Genomic DNA, 16,966 nt, shown 5'->3' on the forward strand with positions numbered 1-16,966 from the left:
AGAAGTGTATGGGAATTCATCACATACACTGAAGGATGTGGCCCACTGTGCTCACTGAAAGCACAGCCTAGACAGCCAGTCTGCTTGGCTTTGAATCCTAACTCCCTCTCCTGTGAGGCGGGCTTCTGTTCCTAGCATAATATGCTACCATGCATGTTGTACAAATCCATCTTATCAACCTAACTTCGTAACTTACCAGCTTCTTGGTATTTGTAGGCCTGGGGATAAGCTTTAACTTTTCTCATCAAAGGTTCCATTCCTCTATGTTCTTTGAGCCTAACTAGAACAGGTAGCTTTTCAAGGTCTTAAATCTCAGAGGAACAAATGTAGGAGGAAGACACTTGGTTTGTTCTAATTATAACTTTGATTTTTTTATTTAAAATGTAATTTCAAAATTAACATTGAATTTTTCCCTCCACAGTGTGTCCCTTCTTTAAAAAAAGTCCAGTTGCCTTCTCTTAGCAAGCTGCCTTTCAAATCTATAGATCACAAGTTTATGGAAAAGTCAAAGAATCAACTAAATAAGTTTTTACAGGTAAGCAAGTAGAGTTTTGGATATGAGAGGAAAAATCAGTTATTTGGGGTAAGCTGTCATTCTGAAAACTTGCTGGTTTGCTTTTTTGTTTTCACAAGTCGTGAGATTCTCATAATATCTTTAGTATTTTAAAAAAAATTATAGTCTACCTACAAGAAATACATGTACCCTAAGTAAATAACTCTCCATTTTCACAAACTGAACACCATCATGAAACTAGCACCCAGTCCAAGAAACTGGTGGATACCAGTGCCCTTCGTGCTGCCTTCCCATCACTGCTCCTCCACCAGAGCTACCCACTGTCCTGACTTCAAGCGACTTTTACTACTTGAAATTGCTTTTGAACTTCATCTAAATGGAATCATAAAGATTCCTTTGTGTCTGACTTCTTCCACTCATTGTTCTGCATATGGGAGGCATCCATAGTGTAGCTTTAGTTGTAAGTCCCAGTGCTTCATAGCAACTCATTCCCAGTGCTGCATAGATTTTTCATTGTGTGAACCTACTACATTCTATTTTTTTTTTAAATTTACTTTATTTATTTGAAAGAGTTACAGAGAGAGGTAGAGACAGAGAGAGGTCTTCCATCCACTTGTTCACTCCCCAATTGGCTGCAACAGCCGGAGCTGTACCGATCCAAAGCCAGGAGCCAGGAGCTTCTTCCGGGTCTCCCACGCAGGTGCAGGGGCCCAAGGATTTGGGCCATCTTCTGCTGCTTTCCCAGGCCACAGCAGAGAGCTGGATCAGAAAAGGAGCAGCTGGGACTAGAACCGGTGCCCATATGGGATGCTGGCACTGCAGGCCAGGGTTTTAACCTGCTGCGTCACAGCGCTGCCCCCGCCCCCACTACATTCTAATCATTCCATAGTTGATGGATATTTGGCTAGTTTCTAGTTTAAGGCTCTTACAAAAAGCACTGCTGTAAACTTCTAGTGGTTGATGTTTGGTGGGTATATGTTGGCTAGTTCCTAGGGATTAGGATTTTTCAGTTTTAAATTGGTTGTAGCTATTTTTATAGTCTCACCCTCAGCATGTAAGGGCTCTGGATGTTGCCAGATGCTTACTAGAGGCTATATTAAAACATACTGATTGAATCAGATTTGCATATCATAACTAAAATAGATATATTTAAGCCAGAGTTGCCTGGGAAGTATTAATTTCATTTTATCGTGTGTGTGTATGTGTGTGTTGTGAGTAAGTAAGTAAATTTTCCTCAGGAAATAAAATCATTGGAAAAGCTGTTCAACTTAATTATGTCAGGACTGGGGCAGAGAACCACTAATGTTTTAGTGCTCCTAACAGGAGAGAATTTAAAACTAGAATATTACCATTTTTGTTGCTGACTCAGAATGTCTAGCAGGTGTTACATTCACTCCAACATTGAACCCTGTTAAATAATTCAGATGAGTTAAAGATGATGTTTGTGAAACAAAAAGGTATATTTCAAAATGCAAGACTTTTAAGCCTTGGATATGGAGCTCAGGACTCCTTCAGCTGATGCTTGGGTTTTCTCCTGGCCTCTGCTGTGGGGGTTGGGGGCAGGGGGTCCTCTGTTTGGTCCTCCCAACCCTTCAGCTGCTTTGCCTGGTGTGTTGCTGGGACTGCTCTACATTGCAGGGGTGAGGGAGGGTGAAGGGATTGTCAGTGCTCTTACTGGCTGGCTGGGGTGGAAGTGGTTTGGTGAGTTCTGAAACAGTGCCTAGAGAAGTGGGCCAACTGGTGCACTGCTGGTATGTAGTTTGGATGGAGTTAAGTGCAAGAATAATCTGTAATTAAGCCAGATGCAGCAGTAGTCTCAAGTGGTCACTTACCATTTAATTAAAAGGATTTTGAGTCAGGAAATAAAAGTTTCCATTATTTCTCATTTCCTTAAAGACTTTATTTGTGATCAGCACATTTAGGTAGGCTGTATAGCAGGCTGTAATTTCAGGTATCCCACACACCACTGACAGGAAAAGCAAGATGCAGAATGACTCATCTGAAAGGCAGATATTGTTAGGTTCACAGGATCTTCCAGAAAAAAGGATTCCATTGAGTTTGTTTTTCTGAAATGTTTATAAATGACACATGGCACTTGCTGCTGCCTCCCATCATCCCCTTTCCCAAGGCTGAAGCCGGAGCTTCCCATGTTCAGAGCAGTCCTCTGCAGGATCCATGGAGGTGACTACCACTGCATGATGATGGTGTGCCTTGGGCCCCTTATCTGCAGTCTGGAGATACTGGGCCCCTCCAAGATACTTAGGGAAGGCCTTTGGGGTTGTCAGGTCATTTGCCATCTGAAAAAACAGGATGTGAACGTCATGGACCAACTCCCTTGAGCTTGGAGCCTAACCTCCCCTACCACTCCAGTTTCTGTCCTCAGAAGCATAGTCAGCTTCCCAGTGTTCATTTCCCCAAAGGGGGATACATCGTCAATGGATGACAGTTCCCGTTGGTTTGTTTATTCCTGCACCCTATGTCTTATACTGACGCCCAGGCATTCTTGTGGTCACATTGTTAATTTTACTGTCATACTGTAGCACTTGCTTAATGTATAAACAAATTGATTTATGGTCTGCTTTTCCTGTTCCTGAGGCCAGATAAGTACATACAGAACTTGGGAAATTTTCCAGCTTAAGGCCAGTAGAGCACTGTTTGGAAGGGTGTAACATGAAGCTATTACCTGGCAGACAGTGCCACCGTGTGATAACCCAGAAGGTCTTTGTTTGAGTTGATATATGGAGTCTGGACGTAGCGATAAAAAAAGTAGTGTAGTGGTTTTCATGTGTAATTTGCCCCAAAAATTAAGTTATTCAAACACAGATAAATGACAGGTATGTTGTGCCTCAAGAGCAGTGGCTCGGGAGACCTGTGAGCCATAAGCAGATAGTGCAGAGTGGAGCGAGTTCTGCTGTCTGCACGGTGTCCCCCATGCGCAGTGAGGAGGGCACTACCACTTAACCTGGAGCGTTACGTTAACTGGTTGTGTGGAGATCACTGAGAATTCACCTACATACAAGGAAAAGAGAAGCGAGTTTAGGTTCAGAATAATGATGAAAATAAATGCATGACACAGTCAGTTCCACCTTGTTTGCCAGCTCCCAGTAGCACAGCTTGCTGTAGGAGTAATGAACCTCTTTCTTCCACAGAATATACTTTCAGATGAAAGACTGTGTCAGAGCGAAGCACTTTATGCCTTTTTGAGCCCTTCTCCTGACTACCTCAAGGTTATCGATGTGCAGGGGAAAAAACCCAGCTTTTCATTATCCTCATTTTTAGAAAGACTTCCTCGTGACTTCTTCTCCCACCAGGAGGTGAGCCATCTAAAGGTCGTGCCATTTTGATTGCATATGTCTTAGCAAATGTCTTCTTAAAGGCTAGGTGAAGTTACAGCTATTTGATGGAAGCATACTACTAATGGGGGAAACAAATGTGTCCATTTTCAGTTATTTTCACTGTCATATTTTGGGACACCTGCTGGGAAGAGATGATACAGAAAGAATAAGTGAAAGAGACTCAAGTTCTGATGCTTGTTTACAGCCCTTATCATGACTGTTGAGGAACAGGTTTTTTTTTTTTTTCTTCATACTATTCTTTGAACTCTTTACTTAGTGTAGAGTTAATCTTATGAGTATAAAGTTAACTGAAAATAGATATTTGTAAAAAGTAAGAATGGGAATAGGAGAGGGAGGAGGGGGAAGGGTGGGAGCATGGGTAGGAGGGAGAGTAGGGTGGGAAGTATCACTGTGTTCCTGGATCTATATATATGAAATACATGAAATTCGTATACCTTAAATAAATTTTTTAAAAATGCTAAAAATAAATAAAAATATAAAATGAATCAAAAAAATGTGGCTGGGAAGTTCTGTAGCAGCCCCTGTACACAAGGTCGGGGGGCCAGTCCCTGTGAGTGGGGAGCCAGCATGAGGGCTGCCACTGTGGAGGAGCTGGACTGGCATGAAATGTTCAGGAGAGAGGGATGTGTCCATGTAGTGGCAGCCAGTCATTGGACTGCTGGGGAGGATTTTTGTAGTGCTCTAATAAAAGATAAGGCAGGTGATAGGAGGTCAAGGTTCACACCAGGCCAAGTTCATGGGGAACTCCTCCTGCCTCTGTAAATCTCAGTGCTTCCTCTGCTCACTTGATGTCTCCCAGTTCCTGCCTCTGCCCTCTGCCCTCTGCCCTCGGCCCAGTCCCACCACATCTGCTTTGACTGCCCTGCAGGCATTAGGGTGAACTTCCACAGCTGTCCCTCCCCTGCTGAATGTCTGTCCCTCTGTGACAGCACTTCCTCCTGCTCTGTAGACCCAGCTGCTGGAGTATCTGTCAGCCTCCCCAGATAGCTGTGGGCCGCCCAAAGTGGATCCCCCTCACTCATTTGCACTTGCCTGGAGACTGCTATATAATGAGTTTTGGTCCAAAACTTGCCGATATGTGCATCAGGAAATGAGACCAGATGAAGCACACAATAACAGCTTGAATGAGAGCTTTTCAAAATAACTTGGTACTCTAAAATGCACATGTTTTAAACCAACAATGAACCTACAATCATGTAAGTTTTAAAACAAAATCTACAGTTTTTAGAAAACTTATTAGCTACTGATTTTCTGATTATTGATACAGTGACAAGTTTTATTTAAATGAGCTTATTTTAAATCCTGAATAATGCCTTAGAATCAAGCTCTTCCTTGTTGTTAGAGCATTCTGTCCTCCATGTTAAAAATGACTGGATTTCTGCATGAGAGGTGAAGGATTAGGTAAGGCTGAAATGTGAGCAAATAGTTTTGGAATTTACACTAAAAAGCGAGAACAACTCCACGATTGTCTTTCATAAGTGATCTGTTCCCTGTGACTGCTGTGCCCCCAGGAGGAGACGGAGGAGGACAGTGACCTATCAGACTATGGTGATGATATGGATGGGAAGAAAGACTCCTTGGCTGAACCATGTTTCATGTTGATTGGGGAGATTTTTGAACTTCGAGGAAGTAAGCCTCTTTGTCATTATTCAGGGTATTTGCTGGTTAATTAGTACACACACAGAATATGTCCCTTTATTCCTGAAATACAGAGACATGTATTCATGTTGATACATCCATTCATTCACCAGATACTCTTAAGGGCCAGTCAGATACTGTGCTTGGTATTGATGATATACCCATAGGACAGACTCACCCTGCACCATGCTCCTCTGAATACAAAAGGTAGAATGCCTTGAATTTTGTTCTGCATGACTCAGCATAGTTTCATTGTCTGATCACCAAAAATTATACCAAAATTATTTTGCAGGGCAGAGGAAGAGCCCTGTTGTTGAAGGTGGGGTTTTGTGCTAGGATGGTATTGACGAGGAATACAGGAATGTCCCAGCCCTGTTTTCCACTGCCTTTCTTCCTCTGGATCAGTGGTTCTCAGTGGAAGAAAGGAGCTGCACATGGCATGGGATAATAGCACTTGCAGTTCTCCTCTGCTAACTCTCTAAGTGATGTAAGAATGAACATACAGCTACATTTCCTATATAGGACCAACTCAGCCTCCCATGCCTCAAGGGAAAAGATACTAAGCTGAGTGGACAAAGCCCAGGACATTGATGAGGCAACATTTTACTGACTGGTGATTTTACAGTATGGTGAAGTCTGGAGGCATTTTGGTTGTCAGAGCTTGGGGTGAGTAAGTACTACTGGCATCTAGTGGTAGAGGTTAGAGCTGCTGATAAACACCCTATAGTGCATAGGACAGCTCACACAACAGAGCTGGCCTGCCCAAATGACAGTGATGCTGGGGTTGAGAAATCCGACCCTGGTGATTCCTGAAGGTGATACACTTAGAAGAAACAACAGCAAAATGGAAGTCAAAATTCATTTTATTAAGATCTGCACACATGCCTGCTTTGGTGAAAGGTGAACCGGACTACGTGGCCTAATCTTGAGTCCTGAACAGGACACCTTCACAGTCCTGCATACTCTGCCTCATGAGACTAGTGTCCTTGGTCCTACCCAGAGCCCCACTAGTAAGCAGAGATATGGTAGACGCCTGCAGGCACACCTAACTTCCAGGATGAGGAAAACGAGAAGGGCAAGGGTTTGTGAAGCACATGAATGCCACCGACCTGTAAAGTGTTGTCCCCTGAATGTCCTGGGCTCTCCGCATTCAGCTTAGCATCTTTTCCCTTGGGGCAAAGGAGATAGACAGGCTAAGGGTTGATTCTATATAGGAAGTAGGGCTCTGCATTCCTTCTCATGTCACTCAAAGAATTACTGGCTCAGGAAAAAAATTCCAGTGCTATTGTAAACCTGAGCATGTCTACTGTACTACTCAGTCTATAGTAGGTGATTGGAAAAATGCCTGCCTCACATAGGTGAGTCAATAGACAAAAGGTTAACTGTCAAATTAATCATGTTTTGTCACGGAACTTTTTCCTTCCTTAAGCCAAACCTAAGAGAATTATAAAATACCAAATTCTGAGCTGCAGGTAGAAATTTATGTATAAGGGTATTTGTTCATTTTAGCTAATTTCAATAATGAAATAATGAAAACTAAGGTAAGTAATGAAATTAAGATAATCTTCAGAAATGGAGGATAGTTAAATTATTTAAGAAATACACATATAATGGAGTATCACCCAAATGTTTCAGCCTTCAGATGAAAAAGCTGTAGCCTTCCATGCTTTTAATACTTTAAGATATATACTGATGTTTCAGTTATTTCAATATAGACAAAAAAAAAAAACAGTACTCACCCAATGTCTGAATTCCTCAGTAAGATAGGCCTCACCAAATTGCTGGTCCTCCTGTTTTCTCTTGGAGCGATAAGAATGAAGCAGCGCTGTGCTAGCCTTGACAGCATGCCCTTTGCCACAGATGTGAAGAGATTAAAAGATGTGTAGATGCGTCAGAGCCAGTCACGGCTAGAGTGGGCCTCAGCAACACCCTGTCTTTGCAGCATGCACTTCCTCCATCTCAGGCCTGCTCACATGCCTATTTGGTTTTGCTAGTGACATTTCAGAGGGGAGTAAATAGAACATTCTTTATAATGAGATGTGATAGATTTGCCATCAGCAAAATCCTGCTACTGCTGTTGTAGCCTCTGTGACTCTGAACACATGAGACTTTGGAAGGAGCGACAGAATGGGGCTATTTTGTGAGAGCGTGAGGGCTAGGGGCTGGGGAAGGGTAGAGAAAAGTAGCAGAGCAAGGAGACGTTAGTGGTGGGAGAGAAACTGTAGCTCAGTTTTAGTTCCTGCTGTAGTTTAGTATGCAGAAAAATGCCAGAAACAGCCATGTTTAAAATAACCACCGGCGGCCCGCGCCGCGGCTCACTAGGCTAATCCTCCGCCTAGCAGCGCCGGCACACCGGATTCTAGTCCCGGTCAGGGTGCCGGATTCTGTCCCGGTTGCCCCTCTTCCAGGCCAGCTCTCTGCTGTGGCCAGGGAGTGCAGTGGAGGATGGCCCAAGTACTTGGGCCCTGCACCCCATGGGAGACCAGGAGAAGCACCTGGCTCCTGCCATCGGATCAGTGCGGTGCGCCAGCTGCAGCGGCCATTAGAGGGTGAACCAACGGCAAAAAGGAAGACCTTTCTCTCTGTCTCTCACTATCCACTCTGCCTGTCAAAAAAAAAAAAAAAAAAAAAACAAAAAAAAAAAAAAAACAAAAAAAAAAAAAAAACAGCTGTCAAGCATTCTTCCCATGGTTGCACTGGCCCTCAGACCTCATTCAGCCCTGGAAAGGCAGAGTGAAGGTGTCATCACTGACACGCATGCTTTTCCCAGCCCAAATACCAACCTAAAATGAGCAACAGCGTCTGGGCCAGGCTGAAGCCAGGAGCCAGGGACTCCATCCTGGTCTCCCACTTGAGTGGCAGGGACCCAACTACTTGAGCCATCCTCTGCTGTCTTCTCAGGAGCATTAGCAGGAAGCTTGATTGGAAGTGGTGCAGGTAGGACTCCAACCAGCACTCCAAGATGGGATGCAGATGTGGCAAGTGGTGGCTTAACCCACTGCGCCACAACACTGAGCCTAAGACTTGATTTTTTTTTCTTGAAGGATTAATACTGTTTTAACTGGACATTTAGATACATTTAAAAAGTTAGAAATGACTTTGAAATGTCTTAAACCCTAGTACCAAGTCTGTGTTGGTTATTGATGTTTTTTGTGTGGCTGTCCTTGTACAGAGATGTTTGTAAATTTGCTCATTTGAGGTTTCCTTACTAGGTGCAGAGGCCCTGAACTCAGCTCCTGAATTTCTCTTTCCTCATGTGTCAGTACCAAGCATTTCAGTGGGTGGAGCTTAATATGTAAATGAAACCAGTTTGTTGACCTCTAATATCCTCACAGTGCGTCTTTGCCTTCTTTTGGTTGATGCACAGATTTCATACTCATCAGATGTGTCTCCATCCAAGTTTGGATCTGTAGAGCTTGTCGCAGTGCTTTTTTCTTTCTGTTTTAAAAGATTTGTTTGTTTATTTGAAAGGCAGAGTTAGAGAGAGAAAGGAAGAAAGCAATCTCCCATCTGTTGCTTCACTCCCATAATGGCTGGGTCTGGGCCAGGAGCCAGGAGCTTCATCCAGGTCTCCCAGGTGAGTGGCAGGGGCCCAAGTACTCAAGCCATCTTCCACTGCTTTCCCAGGTGCATTAACAGGGAATTGGATTGAAAGTGGAGCATCTGGGACTTGAACCAGCACTCATATGGGATGTTGCCAGGTGGTGACTTAACCCTCTATGCCACAACGTAGTTTCCTGCAGTGTGTGTGTGTGTTTTTTTTTTTTAACACACAAAGACCTTCAAATCAAAAACAAAAACAAAAACACAAAAGGGAGGAAGAAAGCACATGTTAACACCATCCTTTTACAAATGAGAAAACTGGGAGTCCCAGGGGACGCCTGTCCACCTGCCATCAGAGGTGGGCCAGGAGACTGCTGAATTCACACCTCGCTTAAGATTGTGGAGCTTTGCAGTTCACTTTCTTTCCGCAAAAACAAAATCTGTACAAATGCATGATGATCAACAAACTGCTGTTCAAATAACAGTTAGTCCCATCAACCCATTAATATTTCAAAACATTTGTCAACGTTTGACTACAGATGTTTCTCATTCAGAGTAATGTGTTAGAAAGTCAGGTTCAGCAAGCCAGCCAGAGATCTAAAATAGCAATTCGACACTGTCTGCTAGTGAAAAACAGACGTGTTGTCAGTAGCCCAGGGACATGTAAAGTAAAGTATTACTTCCACTTGCTGGCTCAGCTGTTGTTTAGGCATTAAAAAGCTGTCCAACTCTTAGGTTTCATCTTGTCATTTGCTTAGTAGAAAATGAAATTTTAGATTTTTCCTGAGCAGAAGTTTGCTAACCTAGGGACGAGTGTTGTGGTACAAGTGGATTAGGCTGTTGCTTACGATGCTAGCATCCTCTATCAGAGTGCAGAAGAAGATGGCCTGGGGCTGGCACTGTGGCACAGCAAGTAAAGCCACCGCCTGCAGCACCGGCATCCTATATGGGCACTGGTTCAAGTCCTAGCTGTTCCACTTCCAATCCAGCTCTCTGCAATGGCCTGGGAAAGCAGTAGAAAATGGCCCAAGTCCTTGGGCCCCTGCACCTGTGTGGGAGACCTGGAAGAAGCTGGTTCCTGGCTTCAGATCAGTGCAGCTCCAGCCATTGCAAACAATTGATGGAAAACCAGCTTTGGAAAACCTCTCTCTCTCTCTCTTTGCACCTCTCCTTCTCTCTCTGTGTAAATCTAACTTTCAAATAAAATAATAAAAACTTAAAAAAAAAAGAAAGAAACAGGCATATGAATGTTGCCTAAGCCTTTCCTTAGCAACATCTTAATTAAAAAAAAGAAGAAGAAGGTGGCCCAAATACATGGTTCCTGCCACCCACGTGGGGAGACCTGCATGGAGTTCTGGGCTCCTGCCTTTGGCCTAGACCATCACTAGCCATTACAGCCATTTGGGGGAGTGAACCAGCAGATGGAAGACCTCCTCTTTCTCTCTACCTCTCCTTCTTTCTGTCATTCTGCCTTGCAAATAAATAAATTAAAAAAAAAAAAAAAAAAAAAAAACAAAGAAAAAAACTGTAGCTTTAGAAGTTTGTGGGCCTAGACTCAAAGTCTGTTGGTATCATAGCCTTGTCTTGATGTTAGGACACCGATTGAGTTAAATGGTAAGAATTATGCTTTGAACAGCTATGGAAATTTCATAATTGTGCTATCCTGTGATAAAAGTTTTCCTCTGATTTATATTTTAGTGTTTAAATGGGTGAGAAGAACATTAATTGCTCTTGTTCAGGTCACTTTTGGAAGAACCATCAACAAGTGAGTTGTATGAAATTGATGCTTCAATGGCTTACTTTTTGCTTTAATCAAAAGATTGTCTGGTATTGTGGCCAATGATTTAACTGAAGTATTTTATTTACCTGTACTTTTTATTTCTGATTTGTTTCTAAGATTGTCTAGGGGAGTAGATTACTGAAAGAATTTTTTCCACAGGCCGCCCAGTGAGTTAGATGATAGAAGCATGAGCTGGCTCCAACATTTTGGCTGATGAGAGCTGAAATGGTATTCCATAAAGTTCCCCCCGACCATAACTGGTTTGAGTATCTTGCATATAGTGTTTTTATCTCAGATGCTAGGAATCAGGGTAAAGTTTAGACTCTAAACCAAAAAAAGTAGGATGAGATTATATGCTAGGTGTTTACTTACAGGGAAACATAAACCATATGTTAACTTTTTTAGAGTTGGAGTAGCATTAAAATGTTAATTCTTCTTGTTAATATTTGAGTATCTATTGGGGATGTGTATCATGTAATACTATATAAGCCATATGAATATACTAAACTATATTATGGTACCTATATATAAAAGTATTATATGTACATATACATCTTTCACAGAATGTTCTAGGTTCATAAAAACTGAACCACAATTGGATCATTTATGAAAGCCCTGGGTCTATTATTAAGAAGTTGCAGTTAATTTAATTAATATTAATTGATGAGAAATTATTTGAATTTTTCATAAGTGCAAAATCAGGTAGTCAGTAAAAGTCAAATCAAGTTATGTAGCTGAGTTCAGGCCTGAAGGGAGCCTCAGAGATGAGTCTAACTCCTCATATTGTTGGTGAGGAGACAAGCAAAGACAGCCAGTGCCCTGAGGTCAGCAGACTGCTCAGCAGACCCAGCCTGGCCTCTTGGCCTAGTACCTGCTTCCTTCTGCTGTGTCTTTTGTTGTCTCTGTGCCTGGAACTTGGAAGTGCTATTATCAGTCTTTAAATAGTAACTCTGTACCCAGAATTCTTCCAGAGATAAACATTATGACTTCCTGAAGAATAGGCATGTAAGTCAACTTCTAGAAATAATGGAGAAAACATCGTGTGTGTGGCAAAATAAGTTTTATGATAAAATTATCAGATATTTTTCCAAATGAAAGATTTAGCTGTCAAACATGTAATAAGAGTGATGAGGGTTCTATCAGACAAAGCTTATAAATTTTTATAGGAGACATTGTAAAGAGCATTTGTTACTCTTAGTTATTGCTTTGCAAATAGAATATATTTTCTTGTCATAAAGAAGCTTACTTCTATTTTATTTCTAAGGTTTTAAAGAAATAGTTGTATTCCCCATCAGATGCTTATTTGAGTTAGTATTGTATGCTTTTGTTTTTATCAGAGAAATGGAATGTGTAACTTACGGTTTTGATCTAGGCGAACCGCTGTAGTATTTACAGACCTTAGATAAAGAAATTTCTAACATGGCCTTATTTTTCTAGTATTCAAGACTTGGTAATTTAATTTCCTTCTCAATTGCAGCAAAGCACATATACTTTCCTTGCTCCTATTTATGATATTGGCTCTTTATTACAAAGAGAGCAGCTGAGTTTTGTGAGTGGTAAATATGTTTGGCAGTTATTTTCATGGGCATGGAGAAGAGGTGTTGTGCACAGAATTTCCAGGCTATTCATTTCAGTGGGATTTTATCAGGTAGCGAACTATGGAGCACCTGGGCCTTTGCTATTTTTGCCTGTAGCAGATGATGACACATCATAAAGCTAAGCAGTAGCACAGCACAGATACAGCCAGATCTAAATGTCTGAGGAAAAATCTACAAAGTACATTTTTAAACTCTGGCTCTGAGAGTTGTTTTTTACTTTGGTATACTGGACCATCATTTATTTCTAGAGCTCCCGTTTTCATTGGCACTAACTGCTCCAAATGGGCCACACAGTACTTCCCAATATGTAAAAACAAGAACTGAGAGACAGACAGTAGCTTGCAACTACCCTAACTGTACAGAGCATTGCAGTGACTACAGTTTTCACCTTGCTTCAGAAGCTTCCCACAGGTTTTGGCTAAATAGAAAGTCAGATATAAATGGACACAAAGTACCAAGGTGATGAGCTTTTGGTTAAGAGTCATTTATCAAATTTTAAGTTGTAACTTGAAATTTTCTTACTACATTTCTTTCATGTAGTGCCATTGGGTAACACAAAACAAAAGTACAGAAAGAAAGCATGATGTAGGCATTATGTAGATTTTTGTTAGAATGGTAGGCAGGCAGGTAGGCAAGTTCTTTCTTAAAGCAGAAGTTCCCTTTAAATTCATAAAAAAAATTGTATTTGATCTAGGTCTGAATTGTAGAGTTCTAAACAGTGTGGGAAGTATCTTAGGAGACAAGCAGTTACAAACAGAATTAACATTATAACTTGACTCATAGAGGAGTTCAGATATTCAGTCAGCAGTAGTGACTGATTACTGTGTGCAAGGTACTAGACTTGAAATACCTATATAACATACTATTCTGAAACCTTAAATCATCCCGTTTAAAATCGGGTTGGAAAGTTAAATTCTTAAAGAGCTTTTTAATTTGTTACTACTCCTGAACCAAGTTTGAAGTTTCAAGTCTTCTTGGCAATAATAGTCTAAGAGGATTGATTCTTTTCCCCTTTTCAACAGAGAAACTTCCCCCTTCCATCTCACAGCCACTCTTGGAATCACTGAATTGTGTCTACTTGTCTCATGACAGTAGAAGACCTGTAATTGATTAGAATTTGACCGGTGACTAATGAAAGTCATTGTGGGAAGACTTGGGGAGCCAGATAAAAGCTGCTCATGCAGAAGTGCAAGTCAGGTGTCTGCCCGGTTGTCATCGCCATGGAGACCTGCAGTGGGCTGTCCAAAGGGAGGCGTCTGTTTTCCTGACCTCATGTACACAAGAGGCTTCCTCTGCATCATGTTTGCTGCTGCATCACCTGCACTAGCAACACTAAGAGACAGCTTCAGGGGCTCAGGGAGGTTTCCCAGGTTGTTGTTGTTGTTGTTGTGTGTGTTTTTTTTTTTTTTTTTTTTTTTTTTTTTTTACAGGCAGAGTGGGCAGTGAGAGAGAGAGACAGGGAGAAAGGTCTTCCTTTGCCGTTGGTTCACCCTCCAGTGGCCGCTGCGGCCAGCACACCGTGCTGATCCGAAGGCAGGAGCCTGGTGCTTCTCCTGGTCTCCCATGGGGTGCAGGGCCCAAGCACTTGGGCCATCCTCCACTGCACTCCCTGGCCACAGCAGAGAGCTGGCCTGGAAGAGGGGCAACCGAGACAGAATCCGGCGCCCCGACCGGGACTAGAACCCGGTGTGCCAGCGCCGCAAGTGGAGGATTAGCCTAATGAGCCGCAGCGCCGGCCTCCAGGCTATATGTGGCCTTTCATTTCAGTTGCAGAAATCAGTGTTTTAAAATACTCTGTACAGTTAGGGTAGTTGCAAGCTACTGTCTGTCTCTCAGTTCTTGTTTTTACATATTGGAAAGTACTGTGTGGCCCATTTGGAGCAGTTAGTGCCAATGAAAACAGGAGCTCCAGAAATAAATGGTTGTCCAGTATACCAAAATAAAAAAAACTTTCAGAGTCAGAGTTTAAAAATGTACTTTGTAGATTTTTCCTCAGACATTTAGATCCAGCTGTATCTTCACCTACCCATGGATAATGCCTTTTGAGAATAAAGTGTAACATTCTAAAAATCTTCATTTAAAAAATATTTTTCTCTTAAAAGACAAATCCGGGATACAGTGAACTGGATTTTCAGTGAGCAAATGTTGGTTTACTACATCAGTGTTTTCCGTGATGCTTTTTGGCCAAATGGGAAGTTGGCACCACCGACCACAATCAGAAGTGAACAACAAAGTCAGCAGACAAAACAGAGAGCACAGCAAAAGCTACTTGAAAACATTCCAGGTGAGGCTGGGTCCTTCTCCTGACAGTGTGGATACAAAAAGGGGGTGTTGCTAACCCTATTAAGATGTTTTTCATTTCTATTTCTCAGGAAATATTTACAATGAAAAATATAAAATTTTTTTCTTTTAAGCCATGCATTGCTACTTGTTAACAAGTTATATTAAGAATCCTAAGAGAACTTCAGCACAGATAATAAATTTTGTGATAGCAATCTTGCTAAACTGTTTTAAGATGCTTATTTTTAGGGATATATTAAGCATTGTAATTTGCATAAATGCTTTATGTTGAAAATTCTGAAGTTTCACTCTAAAGTTTTGAGAGAATTGACCTTTTGTGTTCCTTATGCTTTGGTGTTGTGTATGTGCCATGTAATATCTCCTTCACTGGGTATCTGTGCATTGCTCACTGTCGCAATCACAGCATACAATATAAACTCAATTTTCCAGATATGCTTCAGAACCTTGTTGGACAGCAAAATGCCCGCCATGGCATAATAAAAATATTCAACGCACTGCAAGAAACAAGAGCTAATAAGCATCTGTTGTATGTGAGTAAATGCAAAGCTCCCAGAGGATGAATGAGTTCTTGGATTTTGTTTCTGTCCACATATTGGGGTAGACTTTACTCTTTGTATTCTTAATCACGCCTGTTTAATAACTCTGTCTCATTTTCTCGGCATCGATATTATTTGTTCATTTGGTTGAGAAGAATAAAAGCACCCCAGTGGATGATGGATGTACTTTCTCATTCTCCCGTACTAGTTGTCTGTTGAGTTTTGATGCCACATCCCTGCATGACTGCTTGGTTTTCTTATTGCAGCCAAGCAGACTGTTTCCCAAACATCTGATTATAATTATCAGTATTAAATATTAATAATATTATCAATATTAAATATTATACGAATTATCAGTATTAAATATTAATATTAATTAAATATTATTAAATAATTCTACGGTATGTTCCCATGAAATAAGTCAGTCTGTTGGTAAATGGAGTTTATACAGCATTAATTCCTTTTGCTTGAGAATCATGTGTTTACTAAAAATAATCTTAGTACAAGTAGACTATTGTCATAAATGTAGGTATGTATTTTGAATAAGGCTTTGAAGGAAAAAAGAACAGATTTTCCTATGTTTTTTTCTTGGTTCAGGTGCTGATGGAGTTGCTGCTGATTGAACTGTGTCCTGAGCTGAGGACTCATCATGCAGACCATCTCAAAGCTGGCCAAGTTTAAGACTGCACAAATAAACCCCCAGAGAAATGTCTGTGTCATAATAGACATGAAACATTTTCCTCTTTTCCGCAGAGGGCTTGACTGAGAAGCATACGGCTTTTATTTTAGTTACCTCCTTCTAGTTTTATGAGAAATAAGCAGAATTAGGAGGAGGGGGAAATAATGCTGTAATAGGTAACATGAAGAACAATCCTTCTGTTTATTGATTTTTTAAATTTAAATAATAACAAAGTTCAATATACTGATTGAAATACAAATGTTAATATGTGATAAGAACCTAGGAAATATTTTAAATATTTATGAGAACAGTTTTGTTTTAAAATGAAGAACTATTAATATTGTACAGGTAACTTCCTCACTGAGGATTCTGAACATTCCTGTATTATTTCATGTGTACTGAAGAACATTGTTGTGCAATGCTTTGTGTAAAGTTATTGTGAAAATTTTATTGTTTTTATTTTTACCAAAGATTTCCCATAGTTTGAAGCATTTGAAGCAATAAAATACAAAAAATGAATCACAGTGCTCTTTGATTTTTAAGATACTTACATCTCAGAAAAACGTTTGAAACACTTTGGGCAGTTCAAATATTTATTGAGTGCCTTTTTAATGGAAAACATTGTGCAATTAAGTACTTAAGCATGGATGTATAAAGCGTGCTCCCTTTCTCCAGATATGAAATAAACATATGAAATAATATGGTTTTTCATGAATGAAAAGAGCCAAATTAGTGCTTAAAATGAAACGTTAGGTAGGTAAGATGTGAGCTGAACCTTGGATTAGGCAGGAAAACAGAAAAAAGAGAAAAAGGCACTCAGGGAGTTTAGGTACTGGATTCTATCATCGGCATTAAGGTAATTAATGTACAGATTTTCTCTTGCTGTTGATAGTGAGGCCATGGCCAAGTTACTTAACCAATTTTCCTAGAGTTTATTACCTATTATGCAAAAATAATAAAATACTGTCCCCCTCAAATTCCAGAAACAAAGCAATTGTAAGGTAAAAAAAATCAGTTTAAT

General features: G+C 40.9%; 1 protein-coding gene across 7 annotated transcripts in view; it reads left to right on the forward strand.

Moving 5' to 3' along the window:
* SNX25 (sorting nexin 25) overlaps positions 1-16,464 on the forward strand; it is a 179,655-nt gene extending 163,191 nt beyond the window's left edge. For 6 of the 7 annotated variants that reach the window (XM_089325766.1, XM_089325770.1, XM_089325767.1 and 3 more), the window contains 7 exons: positions 422-535; positions 3,664-3,828; positions 5,382-5,499; positions 10,750-10,816; positions 14,532-14,713; positions 15,160-15,260; positions 15,864-16,464. In XM_089325766.1, coding sequence (XP_089181892.1) covers positions 422-535; positions 3,664-3,828; positions 5,382-5,499; positions 10,750-10,816; positions 14,532-14,713; positions 15,160-15,260; positions 15,864-15,947 — 831 coding nt within the window. In that variant the 3' untranslated portion in view covers positions 15,948-16,464. The remainder of the gene's footprint in view (positions 1-421; positions 536-3,663; positions 3,829-5,381; positions 5,500-10,749; positions 10,817-14,531; positions 14,714-15,159; positions 15,261-15,863) is intronic. The other variant, XR_011386313.2, reaches the window with a different exon arrangement.
* Positions 16,465-16,966: the final 502 nt, after the last annotated feature.

This window comes from Oryctolagus cuniculus, chromosome 2 (genome assembly GCF_051225735.1).
Source record: "Oryctolagus cuniculus isolate XC-2025 breed Fujian yellow rabbit chromosome 2, ASM5122573v1, whole genome shotgun sequence".
Classification (NCBI taxonomy): domain Eukaryota; kingdom Metazoa; phylum Chordata; class Mammalia; order Lagomorpha; family Leporidae; genus Oryctolagus; species Oryctolagus cuniculus.